Genomic DNA, 27,732 nt, shown 5'->3' on the forward strand with positions numbered 1-27,732 from the left:
AGGAATATAAAATATATATTTGGAGATAATTTTACATCTGTCCATTCATTGCATTTCACAGAATGAAGTGTTTTTGTTAGGAAACGAGTAAAACTACAGGATAAGCAAGCAGGCTATATTTTGTGAATACATAACTCGGCCGTCGCTGAGGGCAAAATCTAGTTACAATACCATAAGTATGGTATGTGTGATAGGTCAGCATTTAAGTGTTGATACCTAATTACATTTGTCGACCAGATAGTTAAAGTTATGATACCTAGCTCATAGGCTTGTTAATATCGAATAACGTTATTTCAGGCCATGTTCGGCGAATTAGCACCCATATACTTCGGTTTTAATTTATTGTAGTAACGTACCAAGGTAGTAATAATGGAACTTAGAATTAAATCTGAAATTGTAAAATAATAACATTTGTTCCTTTTAAAGACGAAATATTTTTTGTTTGTTTGTTTGTACTCTAAAACCTCCAAAAACTACTGAACCGATTGGAAAAATTCTCTGACTGTTGAAAACCTGCACTCTTCTTGAGTAACATAGGCTATATTTTATCCCGGTACGGGCAGCAATACTCACACAGGATACGGTAAAACCGGGAAAACAGCTAGTTTATTATATGTACCAAGTATTGGTTTAACTTACAAGTAAATCAAATTAATCAAACATTAAAATGTACCTTCAATAAATCGTTCACGTTTCACTAAAAGCCGCATTACCAAACAACTAGTACGCCACGAAAAAGAAACAAGTATTTAATTAGACCAAACACTATAATAAAATCGATCGGTTCACATGTCGATCAAAGTTTGAAGTAACGATAGCTCAATTAGTCTCATACACGGAGTATGGAAAGATGAGCGGAGATGCTATAATGCAGGTAGGTCAGGCACCTTCTACTAGGTCAAATACGTACGGTGGACTTTACCAAAAATAACAGTTAATAGAGAACGAACAAGGCGTTCGGGTTCTTTCAGATATTGTCAACGATTTTTGGGATTATAACAAATTATCGGGGTCAAAGAAGGCGTGTAATGGTGAAAACAGTAGATAACGTTCCTCGTCCCCTGCACACCTGCATTTTGGCGCGCTACCTTCTTAGGAGATTTTCCGTTATGACACCTCCGCTAGTAATTTCGGTCTCCTTGGTCTCATATTAAACTAAGTTATAGTAACACATTAATGAACGTGTAATAATTATTCACTATTATATGCCTTACAACCGACAATTATATTCTCGGTAGAATACCGTCGGTAAAATTTATTTTTAGATATACTGTTACTTTTTTGGAGAAAATTGACCGTGCGCTTTTTAGGGTTAATGTTTTTTTGATCGGCCTGTATATGGTTTTAATGGTTCATGTTAGTTTGCTTTTGGTTGATTATGGATTAGTAACTCATGTCGTGGGAAACTTGAGGCAGCTTGGATTTATTGGAGTTTAGTATTCCTTACCAGCTATGCTCGGTTGGGTGGATAGTTCCTATATTTGTCAGGATATTTGGCTTAGTTTTTGAAAATTATTTCGGTATTTCGAGTATTCCAGGGTTTTGCCGTCAAAGAAATGTCAAGAGATTATAGAGAATCTTTATAATTAGATAAACCAGTCGATACAAATTCGAAATATAAACCCAAAATACTTAGGTTAACATAACTATACGTAGGTACTAATACCACCAAATCAATTCAATGAAAGACTCGAATCATAAAACTTCCTTTCACAATGATAGAAAAAAACTAATAACACATCGTGAAATGATTAACACTGCAGATGATAATAATTATCATTAAGTTGAAATGAGATGGCTATCATTATAATGAATAAGTGATACGGTTTGCGATCTAAAGGCAGTGATAGACGATACGGTGAAAGAATTAGAGAAAAATGTATTATTTATTAGATTCAGTGAATTCGGTAGCAGAATTATGAGTATCAAAGGATTAAGCAAGAAAGAAAGAAAACATAAATTGACACAACACAATGCAAACACAAATAAGGGAAAGACAGACAAAAGCAGACCTTAAAATTTAAATACAGAAAATCTCACTCAAGCTCAAATTGTAGTAACAATAAGATCGCTTAAGAAAAAATACAGAATAACCGCCTTTAACAGAACCAAATTTTGCTCACAGGAAACACCTAACGTACTTATTCCCAAAGAGAAAACGAACACAAAACAAAATCCCATCTATCGATAGTATCGATGCAAAAACTATCTCGTGTACCCACCACTAACTGTCGATACTTAACAATTTATCATTCTTGTATCTCGTGTGATTACGATCTTAGTATTTTAATAACGTATAGAAGCCGCTACTGGTTAGCGCCTCAAGCAATCGCTTCTCGTTTTTTCTCTCAATAGACCATCGCCTTTATTGTTATTGATTGTTGGTCGATAAAGTGACGTCAGTATCTTTTTACTGATCAGCCTGTGAGAATGCGGCTTAAATAACTGACCTAAGTTTCTTTTTTATTTAAAATTTTCGAGTTCTAAATTATTAGGAACGGATTTTTCATTTTTATTAGTAAGTTCGGATTCCAATTCTTCATTGAAAGTCTGTGTATCATCATCAATCGTTATCATGTCTTGATCATGATTCGATTTCAAAATTTTCACATTCATCTCGAGAATTCCTTCAATCGATTGCAACACCTACTTAATATAATTATAAAGTGTCAAGATTCTATCTAAGCTAGACAGTTCTTCTGAGTATTGCTTTCATATTAAGACATAAACCATCGCCTTTGGCGGCCTCGTAATTATAATTCCTATTACTTTTCTCTGTCATTCGTAGTTTACGACTAACACAGAAAATTGCTGATTCAATTTACGGGATCTTCTACAATTTCAAAATTTTAAGCTGTTGTTCGATAGAATTCAAAAGAGATTGTATTGTTAATAGAATTTCAAAAAAGAAAATAGCTGCACACATAAACCACATTTATTTCCAGATTATCTAGAGCATGTCAGTAGTCTTAAATCATCAGTCTCTAAAATACCAAATTCTTCATCAACAATTGAATTCTATTGTTCATTGTTTTTATCAAGATGATTTGCATCTCTCATTGATACATTATTAACGACCATACAATCAGTTTCAATATCTATAATACAGTGGCCGTCTATCTAGTCAGCATCATTAAAAAATAATAACACTAATCAAAAATAGATGAAACCATATATCACTCGTTACAAATTCAATATCCATACTTAGGTACCTAATATAAAAAGTTAATTTATATACATATGTTCATAATTATTTCTATGACGGCTGTGATATTATCCAATTAAAGATGAGACACGCTCGCATTTCAATAGACAGACTGACAAGCCGAAAATTATAATAAATGCTTTATTTTTTAATACGCGGTGGAAACAATTACTTGGAAGAAACTTTGTGGTGCAAGAGAGGAGCGGGTAGCGAGAAGAATGTCGGGAATCACCGAATAGGCTATGAATTAGATCGAGTCATGGAAATTATTTCGGAAAAATCATATTTTCAAAGTCTAACTTTGTTTTTATACGCATTCAAACAAAGCAAAGAAAATAACAAAATATATTTAGGTTATTTATTCCACTTTGTTACTTATGAACCATGGTATACGAAACGCTGTTTACAACTCCCTTCAGTTTATGCCTTGAACAGCAAAAATGTACCCAGTGGCTCTTTTTGTGTACCAGTAGGTGTGATTGATATTGAATTCGTAACGAATTGAAAAGTGATTTTGACGTCTCTTATTTATAGCTAGGAAGAGTTATTGTTGGAAAAATTCGACCACTTTGTGTATCCTTTGGTTGGTAATAAACTTTTATCGTTCTTTAATAGGTTTAGATGGTACAGTTTAGTTTGTGAATTGTTATTTTATTGTTTATGTTTTTGTACTAGTTTTACATAATTCTACTACATATTTTGTTCTTCTTCTTGCTCTGTTCCCAAGTAATTTTTGACTGGCGCGATATGTCCGCTTCCATTTCTTTCTAACAGTCTTCTTCTTTCTTCGATAGAAATTAATATTCAATTAAGGTTATGTAAAAGATACAGTTGATCGAGCTCAACTATTGCGACTAAGATTAAAAGAGCAGATAAAAACCATAAAATTAATTCATATGTTAATGAACGAACTTATCTATATGCGACAAAATTTCAACAAATTACCGCTTATCTCTCGAAGCCCATGTCCCACTATCATCACATTAAAATCAGGCAAACTAAAGCAAAATCAGGTAAAATTTAACAAGAGAAAACTCGAAGAAGACCTTAACTTATCTAATTAAACATCTGGTCGGAAACAGGCGATGGCCGTTATCTGGGCTCGAATATCGGACATTAACTTGTGAGACGGCGCACTGCAACGGTCAAAGGTAACGAGTGAGCGCTTAGAAGAGCGGGGCGATAAGCGGTAGCGGGTTGATAGAATTGTGCAAAAAATGAGAAATGCTATAAAAATGGAGTAAATCAACATTATTAACCACAAAACGTGATCCTATGAATTTCATGACCACAAAGGATTTTGGTATGATGAGCTCAACAATCGCTACAGGTATCTCCAAATATTGGATCACTTTATTGGGAGACTGCTGCATCCTATTGTGGTAATCATTGGCTTGACAGGTTTTCGTGACATAACATGGTAAAATACTCGAGCTTTTCCTGTTTTGAAAGTGTCAAAGCAACTTATTGACAATTTACGCAGTCATCATTAGGATTTTCTTCATCTCTTTGCAGTGTACCATCAAAATCGCTCCCGCTACTTCTACCAACAAATCCTACACCTAACCACGGCCGCCAAGCTTAACATTAAGATAACACCTTACTTATGGTATGCTTATGGCTCTGATTACCCATCGCTGGGTCCTAAGCATGTTTATAGCCATAATGTCTAGTTGGCTTTTTGTGTTCACCTTGTAACGATTGCGAGGGAAAAGAATGGTATTCTGATGGTTAGCGAAATTGTTTGTGTAACCTGTTTTAAGTGTCTTTGTATGTTACTAGTAGTTTGCAATATATTTGGTAGCTTAGGATTAAGATTTTGTATGAAGCTATCTGCAGATGGAATGGGTTTAGAAGATACCAAATCATTCTTTTTTTTTGCAAAATTCGTAAGGTTGTTAACTGATTCAGTAGCCAGTCGAACGGCGGTTACTAAAATCAATTAAGCCTTAATTGAGGATTCCCCAAAAAAATCTTATTCCAAAAAGTTACTGCTTGCGGCTTCCAAGTTACCATGTCTAATAATAATCGTTAATTGTTTTGACCAAAAAAACTAGCAGCATTCATTCAAGATCACGTAATTCGAGTTGAAACACAAAACTGCTATCTGACCTCCATTGAACTCAAGAAAACCAAAATTTTCGCAGCATAGTGTTAAAATTCTGACCGATCCATTCAAAAATATTCTCCTTTCATTCATTAGAGTTGAAACAGGTTTTTATTTTATATGTTTGACGAAATCTATGTGTTTATGATAGACACGTTCGTTAGAATAAACAGCTATAAATAAAATGAATGTTCGTTTGTATGGCCGCTGAATGTGTGGGCGGGTACGGGTGAAGTTACAGGTGTCAAATGTAATTAAACGTTTTTTGAAATGCTACTTAAAAATAGAAGAAATTTTAGATTTAATGTGAAGTGGTTGGTGGTGATACCTGCATCTGTGCTTTTTATTTCTGAGTAAGCTTTATGCTCTTCAACTTTGTGAGAAGGAAAATGGGTGCAGTTCCTTACGTTTTTATGCAACTTTTTAAGCTAATTTACGTGTGTCACATCGATTACTATCTTAAAACTATAATATTATAATGCCACTAGCACTTTAAAGTTGTTCGGTGCAATGACACCGAACACCTTGCTCAGCATTACGCGACTTACGCAGGTACTTCATTAGTATTAAAATTGTAACAGTGTCAGTGCGCATCGGGTAACCGCGATATTCGGGTGCATTCATTGCAACATTTCTAACATTCCATTTAACATAGTCTTTACTAACATTTTAACATTTAAGAAGTTATTGTGGATCAGTACAATAAACTTTATTTTAGTGAAACAACATTTTATCATTCAACAAACTCTGCACCCCCACCGCCGTACAAAAGTTATCTTCTTGTAAGAGATTGATATTTAAACTCGTTTTTATCCACGTTAACATCAAAAGCTAACTCTCAAAGGAATTCAATATGTTCAAATCTAATTTGGATGACTCCATTCACTCTCGTCATCCAAAATGTCATTCACTCACAAAGAATTTGTCGTACGTCGGTGAAATTCTACGTCAGTAACATCAAAACTCTGTTAATTAATTCAGCTCCTTTATACCTCTAGCGTTTATATTTATATGCTTTTTTATCACCCGTGCGCACGAGTCGATAAAATACCTGTTAGATTGTGGTGCAAGGCATGAGCGGAGCGTTTTTTATCAAGCCCTTTCATGTTACAAAATTTTCTTATAACATTGTTATTTAGCTAACCTTAATAACACTGAAATTAATATTTTTTACTTACGTAAGTAAAAATAAAAATACATTATTTTGGCACCTGTTTTTATTAAGTGCTTATAAGAGTAAACAAACTAAACTGTGAATAAACAAAGTGATGCTTAGAAAATGTTAAATATTTTAAGGTTTCAGGATTGCATTCCGTAAAATAAAAAAAAATAATAAAAATACAAACATTTGTAATGTTGGTAACTGACTTTTTTCAAAAATCGCTGTAATCTTACAACATGACCCCGTCCTAAAATTTCGTAACCAACACTTGGTGGTCATTTTTTATTGTTAGATAGGTTTGGTGCTGTATTGTAGAGATTTAGTACCGGGGTGAAGCTCTGTGATATATTTATTGGACCTTATCACAAACTATGGAATGTTTGTGCACTAAAAACTTAATAGGTGCGGCTCAGGTCAATGACACTTTGACGTTTCGGAGATTTCTTAATGAAGTCGATATAAATGTTTTGTGTTGAACACGTTAACTGTTGTGGTTGTCACAGATACAATGTTTTGTTTTAATTGACTAATAAATTATTTTTTATCTAATATTTTAATTTAACTTAGAGCGTACATAATATATGTATATTCAATATAATTTATAGGTAACATGGTCTACTGAAATAAAACATAACAGTTACGATCTGAAATTTTATGTAAAAGTTTTAATTTGACTATTGTATAGCTGCGCCATAATATTTACGAACATTATTTAATGAAGTCGGATTAGTATTTGGGAGTAAACGTTTAGAAAAGAAAATGATTTTCAGCTGTGATCACTGGACTTTCATGTTTTACATATTAATGGAAGGCCCAGACAAATTAATGAATTATACAATAATGATTCGTTTTGCATACAAATATGCGCTATTTGATAATTACTTACTGTTTATTAATCGCATTAAAAATGTGAAAGATAAAAAAATATTTATAGAAACATCTGTTTAACGTAAATCGTTTACAAATGATATGATTATCTAAAATAAATATTAATTTTGTGATTGATAACAAAAGTCGCAGACTAAATAATGAGGGAGTCTAGACTAAATGAACTAAATACCTTATAAATTAATTATGAACAGTTATGATCGAAGCTATGTGGGTTTTATACATAATTTATATTTTATCGATCTTTAAATCGTGTTCTCGATACATTTCATATTTAATAATAATTAATATTATTTCATCGTCTCTGTCTGTACGTCTGTTTTTAATTATGAATTCTGAGCAAAAATCTTTAATCCTTATTTAAAAGTTTCCTAAATTAGTCTTGTGAACTCAGGGCAAGGATTCCTATTTCCGTAAGCACTAATTCTGCACTGGCCTACAGATGTCAAAAGTCATAAATAAGTCATGATTATTAAAATATATATAAAATAATATTATGATTTAATGTGTCGACGACTAATCCATTAAAATAATTAATAAATGTCACACTTAGGTGTACTGTATTTTTAAACATAATTTGTCATTTTATAAAAATATCGATAAATCTCAGAATTTTGAATACAATAACTACAACACACGTAGTAAACTAAAAAAGGTAGGCAGGCAAAGTTATATTATAATGTTAGTATTAAAATATTTTAATTAAAGCGCGCTTCGGAACAGTTGTTTTTTTATAACAAGATATAAAACCATAAGCTTCTATAGTTGCCTAAAAAATCTTTTAATATTGAGAACTGATCTATCATAAATTAATAAAATGTTATAAGGATGACGCATCCATCTATTATTAGTCTTTGAAACTCGTGTATTTTACTTTTGAGGTAAAATAGTTAAGATTACGGTTAAAAGGTCATTGTTATACCTTTTTGGTCGCTCCTTATAGGTATTTATATTTAAAGCTATGAGTGAGCACCTTTTTATTTCCATAATGATATCCTTTTTAGGGTTTCTTACCCAAAGGGTAAAAACCAACCCAACTTACCCAAGTTATTGTTGCTGCTAATATAATATAAACTGAAAACTACAATAAATAATAATATTTATGGGGTCCACTGAACTACAAAAAATTTAAATTGCTCTAATGTCCACCAAGAGCGAGCGCATTAAGTCAACACTCATACCTTCTCCGTATGAGTAAAGATCAGATGACGATGACAACTAAAAATGTCATACAAATCTATATCAAATATTGTGCACATCAATTCTAGCAATTTTATCTATATTTCAATACCTTAACCACAAATTAGCACTTAACTTAACCCACTTAAGATTACTCAGCATCAATAAATAGTAACACTTTTCAAGGAAACATCTGACATCTGATCTCATCTCAAGTGATGTCTTGGAGAAGTAACTAACAGGACACGCCGTTGCCAAGTCTTTTCTCTGCTAAAAGCACGATAGTATGATCAAGTTCATGCTTGCGTCATAATGCATGTGTGATGTTATGATTAAATGCGTATGAGTGAGCTTTCTCTATTTGTTGCGTTAACTCATTCATCATTTGGCTAGCCCAGTGGTTCTTAACCTTTTTGTCATGAGGGACCACTTTACCAAAAGTTTGGCTTGCCGGGGACCACCCCATTGATTTGTCTAAATTGAGGGTTCTTTGATAAAGAATACAAGCACACTTTATAATTAGCACTCATTTCTTTATTATTTAGCAAAAAACTAAAAGCTACAGATTTTATTTTAATGTGATTTTTGTGACTGCATTCTCTTTACTAAATTTTTTTCGGACTCGTACGGATATGGACGTGAAATGTATCCTAAACGTACTTAACTTTTTGTTTGTTGACAAATGCAAAAACGAGGGCATACAGTTGCTGAATACGCGAGCGAAGCGAGCGGGAAATTTTAATCATTTTTTAAGACTGAGAACCACAATTACGTACAATGTAGCCCAAACGTACTTTAACTTTTTGTTTGTTGACAAATGTAAAAACGAGGGCATATCGTTTCTGAATACGCGAGCGAAGCGAGCGGGAAATTTTAATTGTTTTTTAAGACTCAGAATCAAAATTACGTAAAAGGGCTACATTTCAAACCTTATTTTTTTTCTGTTCGGTCAAGTAAGATGGATAACAACGTCGCGAAGCAAAGCTTCGCGGACCGCTTGGAATGCCTCCAGGGACCACCAGTGGTCCGCGGACCACCGGTTAAGAACCACTGAGCTAGCCCTTCCACAAGTAAGTCGGTCGGCTTCCTACCTAAATGGATGTAGTTCAGTACCAGTGTTTTACATCGAGTAACTGACAAATCTAATCTTTCTTTTACCCAGTTTCCCGGGCGTTGCCTCAAACCCCACGCGTAAAATGGTAGCTTTGTTACTCGGCTTTTACGCATAGATTTGATATTGCAGTTCCAGTTGATTAAATGTTCTTGGAATCTCATAAGGAAAATAAATAATAAAATAGACATTTTGCATCGTAGTTTTTACGAATGTAGATCATGATTTTCTGAGTGAAATGAGTCAGGTTTGAGAAATACTTTTTAGTAGTGTTATCATATCCTTGATGACGCAATTGTGGATCACGATTTTTGCGTTTTTCTGATGTTAACTCTATACCTACTAATTTTGCGGTTACTAGTGTTAAGGTTTGAAAAAGTTTATGGTATTAAAAAAAAAAAAGAAGGACCTTTGATTCGATTTTTTTTGGAGTCAAAAATAGATGTCCCATTATATCATCATCTACCTAGCCTTTTCCTAACTACGTCGGAGTCGTACAGTCTGAACGGATGCCGTTGAGTACCAGTGTTTTTCTAATTAAATGATGCTTATTATAAAGTTCTGGATATTTCAGAAACGTTTTACAAATTGTACTTAATTATTATACTGTTTATATTGAATTATTTTCGCATAATTTTGCAAAAAATACGAGTAGCATTATTTATAATCAAAATAGGACTCGCAAATATATGCATATATTAGAATTAACGGTTGCCATATATCATGACACATACTCTTGAATGTGCCTACTTTCTTTGCAAGATTTCATCAATGAATATCAAGTATTTCGAAATAATGCGTAATATACAAACTAGTTTCTATGTTTTTCTCGGAAAAGGAAAGTGTATCGTGAACACGAAGGCTTGGTGACTAATTTCAACATAATAGGCAATATTTTACTAGATAACAATTTGTTATGTATAAATTGTGTATAGATATGTTATAGAACAAAGCGATACATTTGTTTTATAAGCAGTTTTATGTATGTCCATGTAGATACTACTATTACTAACTGGTATTATAAATAAAAAAGTGTGTAAGGGTATGTTTATGTTCCTTTCACGCTAAAACTACTGGATTGATTATGATGCAACTTACAAGCGATAAAACACATTTATCATTAGCTCCTCGTACAAACATGCAGTTTTGTGATAGTTACCTATGGAGAATAAGTCTGAGTGAAACTCAAAATCACTCAAAATGAGTCAGTGTTTTCAAACAGTGCTTTTGTTTTCAAACACCGAAACCTAGTTCACAGCCGCTATCACAAAATCAGTAGCGTTTAATTTCCATGAATAAAAACAACACCAATACAAACGCACTTCTTATCACCAACATTTTATCACTGAAAGCCCAAACACCATTAATATGCCTATATACCACAGCTTACATCACGTGATTTGCATAGCTCCGGTCAAACGCGTAGGCGCAGGTCACAGATTTTTTACTCAAAAACATCGATACACATTTGGAAGTGTGGGCGGAACCTTTCCGATTGTTTATAGATCAATATATTATTCAAAATGTGTGAATATTTCTTTTCGATCAGCCTAAGAACGCGTAAGCTACAAACTTTTAGTCGGCCGATAGTTTGTTTGGGCTCATAAATCAGTATAAAGATGAATGTTAGTACACACGTTACAACGATCAGGTATTTGTCCGATATCAGATCGACTCAACACTTTGATTGGAATCAGGAAGAACCTTTCTTAAAAAAATCATTGCGTACCACCACGGCAACTGTTGGCCGACTATTTAATCTGCAGTCTGCGAGTCTTAGAAGTGATGGAATTATGTTAGACAGGTGATAAGCGAATCAATTTGTGTGATGTAGAAAGCTGACGTTGAATTAGAATAATGCCAGTTTATTGTTGATTTTATGGAGCGAATGACTTAACAGTTTGTATATTACGTGGGAAAATAGGCTAGGTAACATTTGGTAGTCTGATATCTTATGACATATTTCGTCGATAGGTAGGTATATGTAGCTTCTGGTTTTTGGTTCAAATATGACTTGTGATTGATATACACAGAAAGTTATTGTAACGTAAGAGGCTTGTTGATACACATGTGTACATAGAAAGTAGTTATGAGCATTAAAGTGGACATAAAAAGATATTGTGAATGAAAGAATTTCTACGGCACCTTTAACCTACTCAAAAACATCTAGTGTTTGTAAATAAATATAAGAGCAGAAATAAATAAATTTATGTGATAATATTCAAGGAAGAAGAGCGAACTAATCTACCAAATCTATATTAAGGACTATAAACCACAACTATATAATATCCTTAGTAATTTAAACCCTAACTTCCCTAATTATAAATTATCGCGCATTACAAACTCAAGTTACAGCGAATAACTTAAAAATATATAAATTCCATATCTTTATGTGTATCTTTAAGTTATGCAAGTGTGTAATAAGTTTCAGTTGTAATCGTGGACAGAAATCGTTGGTTATACATCAGGACGCTCTCCTTGGTTGCGCAACCCGACACTGCTGGGGTCGCCGGTTGATCTGGGTTGTTTTATTATAGGTGTGGGTATATTGGTGTGTTGTAGGTGTAGGTTTTAGTTAGGTTTGTTTAATTGGTACTGTTTTGTTACGGCTATTTTTATGAAAATATTGTTTTCGGTAGCTAAAGTTGCCAATTGACAAAAATTAGGTAAGCATGTCCTGAAATTACGACATCAAACATCTTCATTATTATTGTTTTACAAAATTCTAAGAAATTAAAAATGCGACATTTAAATTGAGTAACTTCTCCGTTTTGAAAGTCGGTAAAAAATCTCAGCATAGTTTTCTCATTCACATTGAACAGCGTTTGTTTTCAGCACATATTGCAGCCTATCAATATTTCGTATTCGACTTTTGACTGAAAACCACTAACCTTAACACAAACCTACATATTATATACACCCATATTTACCTAACATTATACAACGAAAAAGCCTTCAATACAAAATAGAGCCAATAATTACATAATCCGTATAATTTGCTCTGTATATAGGTCGCGGCGATCAGATGCGCCGTCGCTACCAAATGCACGCACCGCCGCGGGCGCAGGTCGCTTTGTGTAAGGTGTTCATGATGAGCGGGGCGGCAGCGAGTTTAGAAATTAAACGGATTTTTTTACTTTGAAATTATTACTTTTTTATTCAGGTAAATTTTCTCAAATTACACAATAACAATGATCTATGTTATTTTGAAGTTGACTGAGATAGGTATCGAATAACAATTAAAAGGAAGAATACATTCCTACTGTAGAATTAGAAGTTAGTTAACATTGGCGTACAAAATGCTATAGAGTTTCTCCAAAACTCTGTCTGTATAGAAAGCTAAAAATAAAAAGAGATAATCATTGTCTGCAGGAATAAAAATTAGCTCAAAAAGATCTTAAAATCACTGCCCGCTCAACCCTTCACTACAGCACAGGTCTAACCGACCGCCACTATGCCGTGAGAACACAAGTGACCATGGCACTTGCCACCGATCGGTCATTATCTATCGTGAACTATTGTTTGCGGTCGTTCAAACTCAAATCGCCTCTAAAAATATATAACCCAAGATTTATTACTAACACCATTTTTGTTCTGCAAAATTGATAACATTTTGTGTCGAATCGTGTCGAAATTATTGCCAGATGTTGGCGTTTCGTCATTAATTTTGTCTGATAAAAATGAGGCGGGTCTGCGTTTGGTAGGTTGTGTTGTGGGAGACAATGGGTCTTGTAATCTAGATATGGATTAGTCTAGCTTTTGAATGTATTAATCAAATGTCGGTTGCGATAATGTGTAAGGATCATCGTTACTTAAAGAGTGAAGTAATTTGTAGGTGGAGACGAATTATTTAGAGATAAATCACTAATACCAATTTTCGTTAATAAACAAGACATAATATTATAAGCAATAATATTTCAAATGTTCTTTTTCACCTCACCTAAAACAGTCATAGCCGTCACAAAAACCTCAATTTGTCAGTAACAAATATCTTAATATTACACGTTATACGCAGAACCGCTAGGATACAAACATGAATCACAATTTAAAACCACAGGTTACACAATTTTTGGGTCAGAAACTCGTCATTTTGTAACACAATACTTGGTGAGACCGCATCAGCATTGTAGGGTTAAATGCGCAAAATATGTTCACCGAATGTAATATTGTGGTGTATGTTATGGATATTTGGAAAATGTCAGTATTATTATGCTGTAAGTAGGTTTTCAAGAAACGTAGGAATGTAATTGCTTTCCAATCGTAACCTGTTTCAATGTGTTCATCACAATTTGTTTAATTATAATAAACTTGTAGGTTTGTGTTTAAGAAGTTACGGTTTTGCATAGCTCTTAGCTCATCATTTAGCTAGCTATTTCCCAAAAATATTGGATCCGCTCCCAGTCTATCCAGATGGAAATGAGTACGAGTGCTTACATGGAGAGACTTCCTATCTAAACTGCTCAACCCAGTTACCATAGTAAACCTGATACCCCTTAGCAACACGGGTATACCTCATAAAAACTAACACATTAATTATTCGTCGATAACCAACTAATTCATCTCAAAAAAGCCTATGAAACAAAACACCTGGCTACCAACAAAAAAATCTTCTAACCAATGATTAACGGCACTTTGTAATGGCGGTACAGACTTCGAAATAAATCTTTGAAAATATTATAATTCCTCCATCTATAAATCTCATCTAATCTCAATAAAACTTCGACTCAACATTGTCGTTGTATGAAAGTGTATATATATATATTTTAGTATATAAGTATTCATAGGCCGTGAGAACTTGAGACCCACCCACGTAAGAATCAAAATTCTTAGTACATTTGTCATTGTGAGATTTGCATGGTGATATATTGAGTTTATGCGTTTCTTTCCCAGTGGTCTAGTGAGGCACTTGTGTAGCTTGAAGCAAGGATTGGAAAGCTGGTAGTTAGCTATTTTTTTTATAGTTGAAAGGTGCTTTTAATTCAGCTACGAGAATGGTATCGAAGAGCAAAGATGAACAGTATTTTAAAAGACTTAATGATTCCCTACCCTGTACCTCTATAGATTAGTAGCAGCGAAAAAATTTGATCTTAAAAGAAAACAAATGGACACAAATGTATTTTCAAATATTTTCGTAGAAGGAGCAGAAGAGAGAGTCAGACTCTTTTAGTATAAAACCTATGCATTTTTGGTGCCTTTCATGTTCACGGTAGTGGTTATTCTTTCGGACAATATTCTAGTCCCAACAGGCTTTGGCCTTAAGGAAATCTTCCAAATATGGTGAAACAAGCTCTAAGTCTTAAATATCATTAGTGAATTTTGTCATCCACAATAAATACCAATCCCTCTCATTAGCCACTAAGACTAATTACCTCAAAATAAAATGAAGATTTTCATCTCATCTCATTAAAGTAGAAACATTGAGTCTATAAACAATTATATTCAAAGAACGAGCAATTTGTTCCAGTCTGTGAGCCATACACCTCATCGATTAAACCAGATATGGTTCAAATACACTATCGTAAATAAGGGACTAACTAGGATCTTATTAAAATTAACCTCAGAGGTACATCAGAAGACCCACTATTAAAAAAAAAAACAATGTAGTTACACCAACGTCCACGATTTATACAGATATGTATTTGAAATAAAAACTGCCATTACCATTTTTAAAATTAGAAATCGGACCTGAAAACTTTTCTCATGAGACACCTCTTTTACATACCTCTTTCATTGTAGCACGAAATTACAAGACCACCAACTGTCTACTTAATCAAAAGCTAAAAGTATAATATCTAAAATTCTAAAGTCATATTAAAAAGCTGGAATGTTTATTTTTTTGAGAGCCGGCGCGTTCTTAGGATTCTAAAGTCGATAAAAAAAACCATTTTGCATGTAATAGTTACTTACCACAGGTTGCGGAAAATCAAGGAGGAAGATAATTCCTATATTTAGATTACAAAGTGGCACTTCTGTAATATACTTTGTATTGCACATAATGTATTCAGTCTTGTCTATTGAGGAACGTTTTTAATTAGACATGCACAAGTGTTTATCGGTAAGCATCGTGTAAGCTTTATGGAGCTCATACTTTTTATTAATACGTGCTATTAAATAGGTGTTGGACATGTTTATCTTAACTAGTGTATTATGGTCCAGTCAAAGGACGGATGTGACAACCTTTTTTATAATGACGGATATAATTTATGATTTATTGTCTCCTTAACTTGCGTCTTGGGGAAACTACTACCCAGATAAAATATAGCTCATGTTACTCGGGGATAATCTAGCTTCTCAACAGTAAAATAATTTCTCAAATTGGTTATTTTTCGAATCCTTCAGAACATTACAAGCAAAGAAACAAACAAAATAATGCTCTTTATCACATTGGTATAGACATATTAGACAGTCATGTCATCCAATTGCTTGAGTAGATTTTTCAAAGAATTTGATACAAAAGTATTGAAACCAGGAAATGCAACTTGAAACAAGGGAAGAAGAAAGATAATGATGCATAAAATAAATGTCACGCAAAATTCATGTCTAAAATAAATTAAATAGGCGCACGTCATTCTGCCCACAAATACAACTCTTAAACTCCAAGTAATCGCGTATAAATCATAAAGATTACTCAATTTGGTGGTTTTACTACCAATTAGCATACTGGTCGGTTAATTTGTGCATCTCGACGGGTGTGTGGTCAACCGTAAATTATTCGAAAATGAAATAAATGTCAATCAAATCGTATTTCGGTGCAGCTATCTTGAATGTATCCAAGTTTTATTGTTCTACATAGGTTAAATGTCGTGTTAAGAATTAATTAGTGTTTTCGGTTTTTTATTTTGAATTTGTATTGTTAATCATTATTTTGTGTTTGTGTGTTGTTTTTTTTTAACTCCGCCATAGACGGTCCCAAGCCCGGTTGCGAAAGGAGGAGGGTTGGCTGGTGAACGGCGTACACCCAATACCACCAGGGAATAAGACCGCTGTAAAATACGCCAACGCCGAGTAGTAGGCGGCGGTGAAGTATCCTACTCAACAACATGGCTACGGTGGCCCTGGGGACTAAATACCCTCAAAACAAACCGACGTAGAAGGTAATGGGAACCCACTACGATTATGCTCCCAAGAGAACTCCATGAAGGTCAACGACAGAAAAGTTAGTACGTCGGACGATCCGACTGACCCTCGGCGCTCGCCGATTCCCGGGTCGACGAGTGTGAAATATGCGACCGAAGACTCTTCGATAGTGTGTCATCAGGCTACCGAGGCAGTTGATGCTACTGAGGACAACAAGAAACCATCCATGCGCATCAAGCAAAGAATGGGAACATGGAACGTAAGAGGATTGCTGAAACCGGGAAAACTCGCGATTGTAGAGAAGGAGATGAATGAACACAATCTTATGTTGCTTGGATTATGCGAAACTCATATGAAGCAACAAGGACACCTCACAACTTCGAGTGGCAATCTAATGTTTTTCTCCGGTCACGAAACTGATAGCAAAAATGGCGTAGGCATACTGGTATCTCGTAGACTACGTAAATTCGTCACTGGCTACATCCCAATAAATGACAGAATTATGACCATGCGCATCAACTGTACCCCACTTCCCCTAAACATCATCCAAATCTACTCACCTACAGCACAGTCAACAAAGGAAGACATTGACAATTTTTATGGAACTCTACAAACAACAGTAGAGAACATATCCAAGCGCGAGATCCTAATAATTCAAGGAGACTGGAATGCGAAGGTAGGGAGCACTGAACAAGATGACCACATCCGCCACATACTTGGAAAACATGGACTTGGCACCAGAAATGAGAGGGGTGAAATGTTCATAGATTTCTGTGTAAGCAATAATTTAACTATAACCAACACGTGCTTCAAACACCACAAGCGAAGATTATATACATGGACTTCACCCGGTGGAAAATACCGTAATCAAATTGATTTTATTACGATTGCAAACAGATGGAAGTCGTCCATAACGAACACTAGAACATATCCAGGAGCGGATTGTGGCTCTGATCATCAACTGCTAGTGTCAGATCTACGAGTGCGTCTAAAGGTTCGTCGTAAGAAAGCAAAACCTTTAGCTAGGCTCTCAGAACCGGAATACGATGGTTTCCAGAACAATACGGAATCATATCTAGCAGAACTCACCCCTAAAATTGCACATATGAATCCAGAAGAGCAATGGCAGCAGTTTAGCGAGAAAATTGTTAATGCACTAGATTTTATAGCCAAAAAACCTATGGATAAAAAAGACTGGATGTCAGAGGAGGTTTGGTCTAACATAAAGCTACGTAAAGAACTCAAAAGTGGCGAAAGACCCGAAAATTTCGAAGTGAAGTACTCTCAAATGTCCAGGTTAATTCAAAGACAGTGCAGAAGGGATAAGAACCAGTATTTGGAGAACATCTGTACCGAAATCGAACATCATGCGGACAAGTATCAAACTGCTGATCTTTTCAGAAAGGTCAAACAAATAACACACAAAGTCAAACCTTCCTCGTGGGTGATAGATGACAAAAATGGGAATCCGATACATGAAGTTGCCAAAGTAGCTGAAAGATGGAAAGAATACTGCGAGGAACTCTACCAAGACCAATCATCCAAATCCACTTCATCAAATAAAATCATAGGAGATGAAGAGCCCAGCATTCTCCGTTCAGAAGTTGAAGATGCGATCCGGAAACTTAAAAGAAATAAAGCACCAGGGCCGGATCGAATCACAGCGGAAGTCTTGAAAGGACTGGGCTCAAATGGAATAACATGCCTGCATAATATATGCAATAGAATATGGCATACAGGACTTTGGCCATCTGACTGGGTACACTCCGCAATTCTTCCTCTCCATAAAAAAGGATCGATGCGGAACTGTAGTAATTACAGAACTATTGCACTAATATCCCATGCCAGCAAAGTTCTCCTTAACATCCTCAATGCCAGACTAAGAGCTTTCCTGGATTGGCAAATACCCCAAGAACAAGCGGGTTTTGTAAAAGAAAGGGGAACGAGAGAACAAATATTAAACTTAAGGCTCATAATAGAAAAATGCTACGAATATAACACCCCAACTTTCATGTGTTTTGTGGACTACCAAAAAGCTTTTGACTGCGTCAAGTGGGAGAAACTATGGAAAGTACTTACCGAAGCGGGGGTACCCTCCCACCTCGTAATGCTGATTCGCAACCTTTATGAGTCGAGTTATGGCACTGTAACAGTAGGAGACACAACATCAAGCCGTTTCACATTCCAGAAGGGCGTTCGTCAGGGATGCATAAGCTCTCCTATACTCTTTAATATTTACGGAGAACACATTATGCGTCAAACGCTAGAAGACTGGGAGGGTGGCATAAAGATAGGTGGAGTCAAGATATCTAATCTGAGATATGCAGACGATACCACCCTTTTCGCATCATCCGAAAACGAAATGGCGGAGCTGCTGCGTCGTTTAGAAACAGCCAGTCTGGAAATGGGACTTGCAATTAACAAATCTAAGACCAAGCTCATGATCGTTGATCGATTTGACACTATTCAACGCACTGATATCCTACAAGACTACGAGACCGTAAACCAGTTCCAATACCTTGGCTCGTTAATAACAAATAAGGGAAGTAGCGAACCTGAAATACGTAGGCGAATTGGCATGGCAAAGACAGCGATGACCCAGTTGAGCAAAGTCTGGAAGGACCGAAATATCAGATATCGGACCAAAATACATCTGGTCCGCACTCTTGTCTTTTCCATCGCATTATATGGTGCGGAAACGTGGACTTTTAAAGCTGCCGACAGGCTGAGAATCGACGCTTTTGAGATGTGGTGTTGGCGCCGTATGCTGCAGATACCATGGACAGCCTTCCGCACAAATGTATCCATTCTACAACAACTAAAGCTAGAAAAGACAAAACGCTTATCCACTACCTGCTTGCAGCGAATAGTACGGTATTTCGGCCACGTTGCTCGCAGAGACACTAACAACTTGGAACGCCTGATGGTAACAGGAAAAATTGAAGGCAAAAGACCTAGAGGTAGAAGTCCCAAACGGTGGTCAGACCAGATATCGGAGGAACTGGAGATATCTGTCAGCACTGCACTACACCAAGCAACGGAACGTAACCGATGGAGACAACTGGTTGACGAAATAAAAAGGAGTCACGATCCTCAGCATTGAGGGAACGATCGAGGAGGAGGAATCATTATTTTAGCATATCCGTCTTCATACAAGTTAAAAATATAGATCTATTACTAAGCTTAAGAATTTGAAAATAAATACATATTATGTCAAATTTTCCTGGGTTGAGGAGGTCAGATAGGCAGTCGCTTCTTGTAAAGCACTGGTACTCAGCTGAATCCGGTTAGACTGGAAGCCGACCCCAACATGATTGGGAAAAGGCTCGGAGGATGATGATGTCAAATTTTCCGTCAGTTTTCTAACCCCCATAATGTTCATGTAAAAACTTTTTTGAGAGATATATAAATTGTTTTGTTCTGTTCTCTCATATAATATGAATTATGAATGGAGCAAACATTGACTTCACTATGCGTCTCAACTATATCTAGACTTAGAAAAGAAAGATTAATATGGTCAGTGACTAATTCTTGAATTTAGTCATCAAGATCAATATCAATATCGAAAACCAATTAAGGAATAACATTAATTTAATTATAGCTATTACTGAATTCTCGAAACTCAGCTCTTTTCTTGCTTTTTATCCTACCGAGTACCAGTGTTTAACATGAAGCGACTGCCTATCTGACCTAAATCCTACTTTTTGACAAGACTGGTTTCACCCCTTCTTGCTTTTAACTTCCCGTAAAGACTACCAAAATGTTCAAATGCCATCCGGGATCCACAATTTAAGGTACCTTCCGATATACGAAGGGACTCACTCACTCCTTATAACTTAGATGGTCACCAATCCATGGTCTGGCCGCACGGTACATTCAAAACACTTCATCTTAACGCTATATTCCCTTAGGGGCTTCGCAGGCTGTGTGGTCAAGCTGACCAATCGATGACATTGCTTTACGATATTATGTAAATCGCTTTAGTAGCTTACGATTAATGTGACAGATGGCGCCACTGGCACTTATGATCTTTTCGAATTCGTTAACAGTGTGTGGGTTTGAAATGGTTTTTAGCTACTTATTGAGCGATTTTTGCCTTAGAAATGCGTAAATATAATGTTATTGAAAAATACTTAAACTAGTAATTAATTGTCACACATAGAGTGACCTACAGGTACTTTTAAAGATATTTACAAGTTCCACTAAAAAAAAAGGTTTACAGTTACGCCAAAAGGATACTAAAACCATCATACGCAACATAACAAACTCCAATTATTTTATGAAAAATGGACAATGCCCATTATTACAAGATTATTTCGCATAATAACTAAAGAGAATCACGTCACGTACTGCGAGGCTCAATTAGAGAGCACAATCTGTAACGCGGCTCGCCCATAAGGAAGACGGACTTATCTGAAATTTCTAATCTAGTGACTCACATACATGAGTTCGCGAAATTACCTCAATTTACTTGCTTCCCTCCCGGTCAAAAAGGGCACAGTGCATATCCGTGACTAACAATGCTACTTGTTACGATACTATTTGCGAACGTCGAGTACGTGTCTGCCCAAATTTTTTCGTTTATCTGACAGGTCCCGCTAGTTTGTAAATGGTTATCTGGGTGACGAAAATGTCTCGTTACAGTTTCTATGACATCTTGATTATTGTAATTTGTGATGACCTTGTCAAGAACCACATTTAAATTCTTCGTAACATCTCTCGGGTTAATCCAGGTAAAATGATGAGAAAAAAATTGCCGCAGGTTTTAATTAAAACTCATAATTTTAGCTGAGCCTAATTAGAAAGTTCAATCTGAATATTAAAATTCAAATTCTCACAAGCGAGCATAATGCAAACAATATGTGTACCAATAATCGCATATTGCATTCCAAAATATTGTTATAATCCAAAATAATGAGGCACATCGTTATTTACTGCTGAAAGTGCCCCGACCAAACGGCGGTGCACAGTGAAACTGTAGCACAATCACATATTTTACGCTTTTGTACGAGTTTAATTGAGTAAGAAGAGACCCGAGACCGCTCGCAGCGGGGTAACTTCCAAATTTATTTACGAAAAATTCGCAAAAGACCCCCATTACTTATGTCGCGAGACGCAACAGTACCCGTAGCGAAGCTCACTTCTGTAATATTAAGTGTGAGATACGACCTTATTCGTGTTGACCCAGATTTTAATACGACTCGCACTGCTCTTTATGATGACTTTTTGAAAAATGTAATTTTTAATTCCGTGCAGGGCCGGACCGAATTGAATGGGCCCACGGATGATTCGTTTTAACTGTATCGCTTATAAATTGTTGTTTCTTATGCGATGCCGACGGAAGTCCGTCGATATTTTAAACTAAATTAATGCGGCCGTGTACGCCAAAATTGGCGTTGTCGTTTTCTCGAGAAAATCGAATGCCCTTTTTAATTTCCATTTTTTGCATATATATCATATTCTCTTATATCAATATCAACATGATCTTGATGAGCTTCGTTAATTAAAATTATGTTTTCTTTGTTGCAGTCTTTCTTCGGGCGGACGTACAACAACCTGTCCTCGATATCGGAGTGCAAGAACAACGGGGAGTGTGTGATCAATAAGAAGAACAGGACTGCTTGCAAAGCGTGCAGGCTACGAAAATGTCTCCTAGTCGGCATGTCGAAGTCAGGCTCCAGGTACGGGAGACGGTCGAACTGGTTCAAGATCCACTGCTTACTCCAAGAGCAGCAGCAACAACACATACAGCACATGCAGACCAGTAAATCACCGCCCACTTTCAATTCATCCATGAATCCATCATACCTGCCTGCGAACTTACTCCCAGCGGCAGCGTTAGCAGAATACTACAAAAACTCAGAAAAAACTCAATTTACGGAAGAAGTGACGCGGCAAAGTGTGTCACCATCAGATTCAGGAGCCTCATCGGCAGATCCTGAAGACGACAATAGTTCTAGAAGTACAAGTGGCCTTAGTATCTTTAGACCTGCGTCTTCCCCTTGCAGCGACAAAGATGTACGGTTACAAGCGATTAGAAATCAAGGCAAAGATAGAAAACGGAAGCCTACGATGCCACCGTCTCCTTTTGGTTCAGTCTCTGCACCACCAAGCTTTTCTCCGAGGAGTGCGCCATACCTACCAGCTCAACTACAGTCTATGAGAGCAGCTCCACCTGGTCTCACCACCTGGCAGAACCGAAACGGTGGAGATCTGCTCCTCCACTCACCAGCTGTTGCAGGAGTAGCAATAGACCAAGATCAACCCATAGACCTATCTATAAAGTCTACTGCCATGATATTTAGAAGTCCGAAGAACGATGAAGTTAGTGATTCAGAGCCTGAGCTATCGATCGATCTGAGTGAAGAAAGCACTAAAGAAATTATGAAGAATCCTTTAGATCTCTCGAAAAGAACAGAAGAGGTTCCAATGACTGGATGAAATTTTAGTATTTTCTGTACTACAGTACAGCCATGGTTTTCTATTTATGTGTAAATAATATTTTAGTATTCTTGTTAATACTCTTTCACGCCATACAGTATTTAGCTGATAACATTCCTTTCTTCTTGATTACCTGATCTTATTTACCATAACTAGTGTTTATTTAGTTTGTAATTCAAGTCATGGACTTTTAGTTTGTAAGTAGTAAAGCAAAGTACAGTAGAAGAAATTGAAGAAATATAGAAATGACATTATGGTATTTATTGAGTAGGTAGAGTAAAATTAATGTTATTTCTTTATCGTGTTCTGGACATAGCTGAAATAAAAAGAAATACGGAGTAGGTGCACACGGATTTTTTAAATAATTACTGACAAAAAACTTTTGAATTGCACAATTAATTATACGTCACAATTAATCAGACCTCCTTTTATGGAAAGTCATTTGTTTTATGATAAAAACTGTATTTTAGCCACCTTGTAAAATAAACATTTGACCAGCTATGTCTAAACGCATCAAACTATAGAATGTGCCAGTGTATGTTTTACCATTTTAGTTAATATCTTATGGGATTAAAGGCCAGTTAAAATGAAGCTCAAAATTTTAATGTACAAATTAAGAGTCTTGTAAAAAATAGTTTTTTTTTTTTTGTTTTGTGTACTTACTTAACTTTAAGTATTTATTTCCTTAGTTTTTAGGCCAGTTTTGTATTGAGTCATTTTTTATTTTTATAAGCTTTTCTAAGGTTTTAGTTTTTAATTTTAGCGTAATTTTTATTTTGATATGCTTGTGTTATTATTTTGTTATCTTTTTTATTTTGTTGAAGATTTTTTTAAGACAATGAAACATTCCAATGCTCATATTATTCCAGTACTTAATATATTGTATTATTTGCGTTGCCAGTGTAATCTAATGCAAGTGTTTTTTTTTTTTCAAAAACATAAAAAGATACTTTTCTGACCAGAAATACATAATACAAAAACAAGTGCACATATATTTTTAATACATATTATTTGGTGCCATTAAAGACAATGTACGTAAACATCGAATTTTTGTAAATTAGTTAATAACGAAGAGAACAAATTAAGTGCCAAGGTAAACTTAAAAATAAGTAAAAAATATGTCGAACAAAATATTTTTTGAAATTTTACATCACATGTTTTACTCAAAAAATACATTCAGTATAATCAAAATATGGAGTCGACAATATTATTTTTGATATATTGTGATTTGGGTGAATAAATAAATGTAATAAATAAACGTTGTTCAATAAAGTACAAGTAGCAGGCTTACTTAGATTTGTGAATACTTAGTAGCTTAGCAAAGAGAATCAAGTAGAAAAAAATACTTTTCACGTTTTTTAATTTACTCAAAGAAAATATATTGTACTAACATTTGTACCCGATTGATCCAGAAGAAGGTTTATCGTTTTTCACTAAGTAAGCCTGCAGTACTGACTAAGTTATCAATATTGAGACATAATTTTGTTGTTATCAGTGTGATACGATATTTTTTAATCTATGTGTTTACATTTTTTTACGTTTTAAGTAAATTTTAATATATTTGAAAGAAAAAAATAATAAAAAGCGAGTGCCTTTATATGTTTTATGGTTTTATTAATATCTCCTTAGAAAATAGTCGTTTGTTACTTTTCTATCTTAGTATGCAGCAGTATAATTGCTATTACCAGGAAAACAGTCCGTTTTTATTCAGCTCTGACATACCTCAAGAATGTTAAAAAACATGAAAAAACATTATTTCAATAGATTGTTAATTATTTCTTGAATCAAACAACGAGCTTTCCAATAAATGTTTATAAAAATAAACTTAATACCAATAACCCAATATTAAACAAATTCATGATAAAAATAAACTATTTAACCTACACAATAAACAAGAAAGCACAAACAGGGAAATAAAAAGTCAACCATATTCAAATTTCACAAAACAACTTACACATACGTACAAACTGTGTTTACAAGCAAACAGACATGCTAAATATTCATTACGAACAAGACTCGAGTATTTCTTGAAAAATTATTTCCCATGAATTTTTCCCATAATTATTCATGAGTTGACTCACTGGGCTAATTTCGTTTCAAGATCATTCAAATTTCAACTTAATTCCGTTGAGAATATGGTTCATTTTCGGTTGATAGGTGATCTTGGTTGTGAATATTTAGATGTGCTACTGTGAACTACTGTTTCCTTTGATATTAGTCAAATGAGTTCACAAGTTCTAAGAAAATGTGCCTCTGATTACACTATGTATTTGAAGAGGTTTTGTTTAATTTGTATGTGATTATGGTTGTGTGTTCTGGGCCTTAAAAAAAGTGTAAACACAGCGTTGATGGTATATTTTTCTCTTGGGTTGAATTCTAATTAAGGACTGCAGGTTCAGGATAGTTTGTTTAATTATTAACATACACATAGGGAAAGCAAAAATGTACAAAACGTAAAATAGGCATACTTATGTGTCAAACTTATTTTTAATTGAGCAAGATATTTTTATAATTATAATCATCTCAGTTATCAAGAAAGCCATCACAAAAATACTTTACACACTCAATAAAATCACGCATTATTATAACCCAGCCCATAAACCTATAATCCAGTTACCATTTAAGAACAATAAATACAAAACAACGTTAATTTGTAAACATAACAGTACAATCGCTCACAAAAAGGTTTAACAGAATAACGCCTTAACTGATATAATTGATATTATTAAGTCTTTTCGTTCCCATTGTCACACCAACCTTTTACACCCAAAAAATACAAAAACCAACCTTATGTAGTATGCAATAAGGTGCATAAAGATTTGAGGAATTGTAAGCAATTTTGACATGATTTTTGTCACTCAATTTAATTGATGTCATGTCGGTCGGAGTAACAAATCAAATTTTTTCGCAATGGCCGGCCATTTCCCGATATAGTCGGGTGTTTACGCGGCTACAAAGAAATGCCTCGTTAGTTGGGTAATGACAGTTTTGTTACTGAACTGTACTGGTGGATACAGAGGTGATTTAATTTTGGTGAGGTGGTGACAAACTGGATCGGTTTTATGAAACTTAAGCAAAAATATACTAACACAAATTGTAAAACAGAGTATGATCAGAAATCACGAGGCTATTTGTACAAAAGTTATTCACTTTTTTAGTCGTATATAAAACCTCCTTTCCATATTGGAAATTAGTTACTGGCACCTTACTGTGACTTAACATACAAAAAGAAAACTAAACGCAAACAATTCAAACCGTACTTAAACAAATGAAAGCCACATTCAAGCATCAATTTACAAGCGTTATCCGCACATAATCGCACAAAAATGCGCAAAACGGCATCAGAAAACGCCCTTAAGAAATTCCTTGGAAAAAAATTCGCACACAAATCAGGTGCGAAGTGAGGAACAACTGTATTCACCTGTACCTGTGTCAGTTGCCGATTTTAACGAGGAAACACATGAACACATGTTGCTAATTGAGATTGCACCAGCGAGTCTCAAAAAATCGCGTCATTATAGCCAAAGATGGCGGTGATTTATTTGCGCGTCAACAAAATAGACGTCGCGAAATGAGAGCGAACACTTTTTTGTGTGATTGTACTGCCGATTGTCGAATCTTCGGGAGGTTGATTGGTTGTTGATTTTTTTTTTGTTGTGATTAAAATATCTAGAGCGTTTTTTGGTAACAAGTAAATACAATAATACAATTATTTCGTAAAGAGACGTTATATAACACGCTTTTATTTCATAACTAGCCGTTTTCCCGCGGTTTCACCCGCGTCCCGTGGTAACTACTGCCCATACCGGGATAAAATATAGCCTATGTTACTCGTGGATAATGTAGCTTTCGAATGGTGAACGAATTTTTAAAAACTGTCCAGTAGTTTTTGAGCCTATTCATTACAACCAAACGAACAAACAAACAAAGTTTTTCTCTTTATAATATTAGTACAGATATATTTGTCGGTGGAAAACCTTAGAAACCGACCTTACTAGTCATTCTATGAACTAGACAATGGTAGATGACATATAATATCATTATTCCCTGCAAGTGAGAAAAGTTATATAAAAAAAAAGTGTCTGAATAATTTTATCCAAAATCCCGAATTCTCACAGCAACATTGTATGATTGTGGTCATCATGAATATTACGATTTTATAGTCTGTCGGTAAGTAAAAATATTTAATCGTCATTATATTTGCGGCACTTGTAAAATGACACGTGAGACAGGAATCATAAAATCTAATATTTAGGTACATTATTTGTTTTGTTGTTGCCGCAATAAAAAGGAGTTTTTTCGGGGTATTGTAGTCTGGAATTTTGCTTGTAATCTCTTCAACTACGAATATAATAATAAAAGCACTGAATTAGTTTTAATTATACCTCCTAATCTATGATAAAAAGAGGTAACGTTTATTTGGTTGAAAAAAAAAATCCTTTGTGAGAGCGTCTCCATTCCAAGTAACAGTAGGTATAGTTATCGGCACGGATATTGAGCTCTCGGTGGAAGAGTGGGGATCGCTTAGCGCACTGTACACATAAGGCAATAAACCAATAAAT

The 27,732-nt window shown here is 35.0% G+C and overlaps 1 protein-coding gene across 1 annotated transcript in view; it reads left to right on the forward strand.

Moving 5' to 3' along the window:
• LOC124635080 (protein embryonic gonad-like) overlaps positions 1–24,767 on the forward strand; it is a 130,642-nt gene extending 105,875 nt beyond the window's left edge. The window contains exon 3 of the mRNA XM_047170866.1: positions 22,259–24,767. Within this exon, the coding sequence (XP_047026822.1) occupies positions 22,259–23,170 (912 nt within the window). The 3' untranslated portion in view covers positions 23,171–24,767. The remainder of the gene's footprint in view (positions 1–22,258) is intronic.
• The last annotated feature ends 2,965 nt before the right edge of the window (positions 24,768–27,732 follow it).

This window comes from Helicoverpa zea, chromosome 12, assembly GCF_022581195.2.
Source record: "Helicoverpa zea isolate HzStark_Cry1AcR chromosome 12, ilHelZeax1.1, whole genome shotgun sequence".
In the NCBI taxonomy this organism is placed as follows: Eukaryota; Metazoa; Arthropoda; class Insecta; order Lepidoptera; family Noctuidae; genus Helicoverpa; species Helicoverpa zea.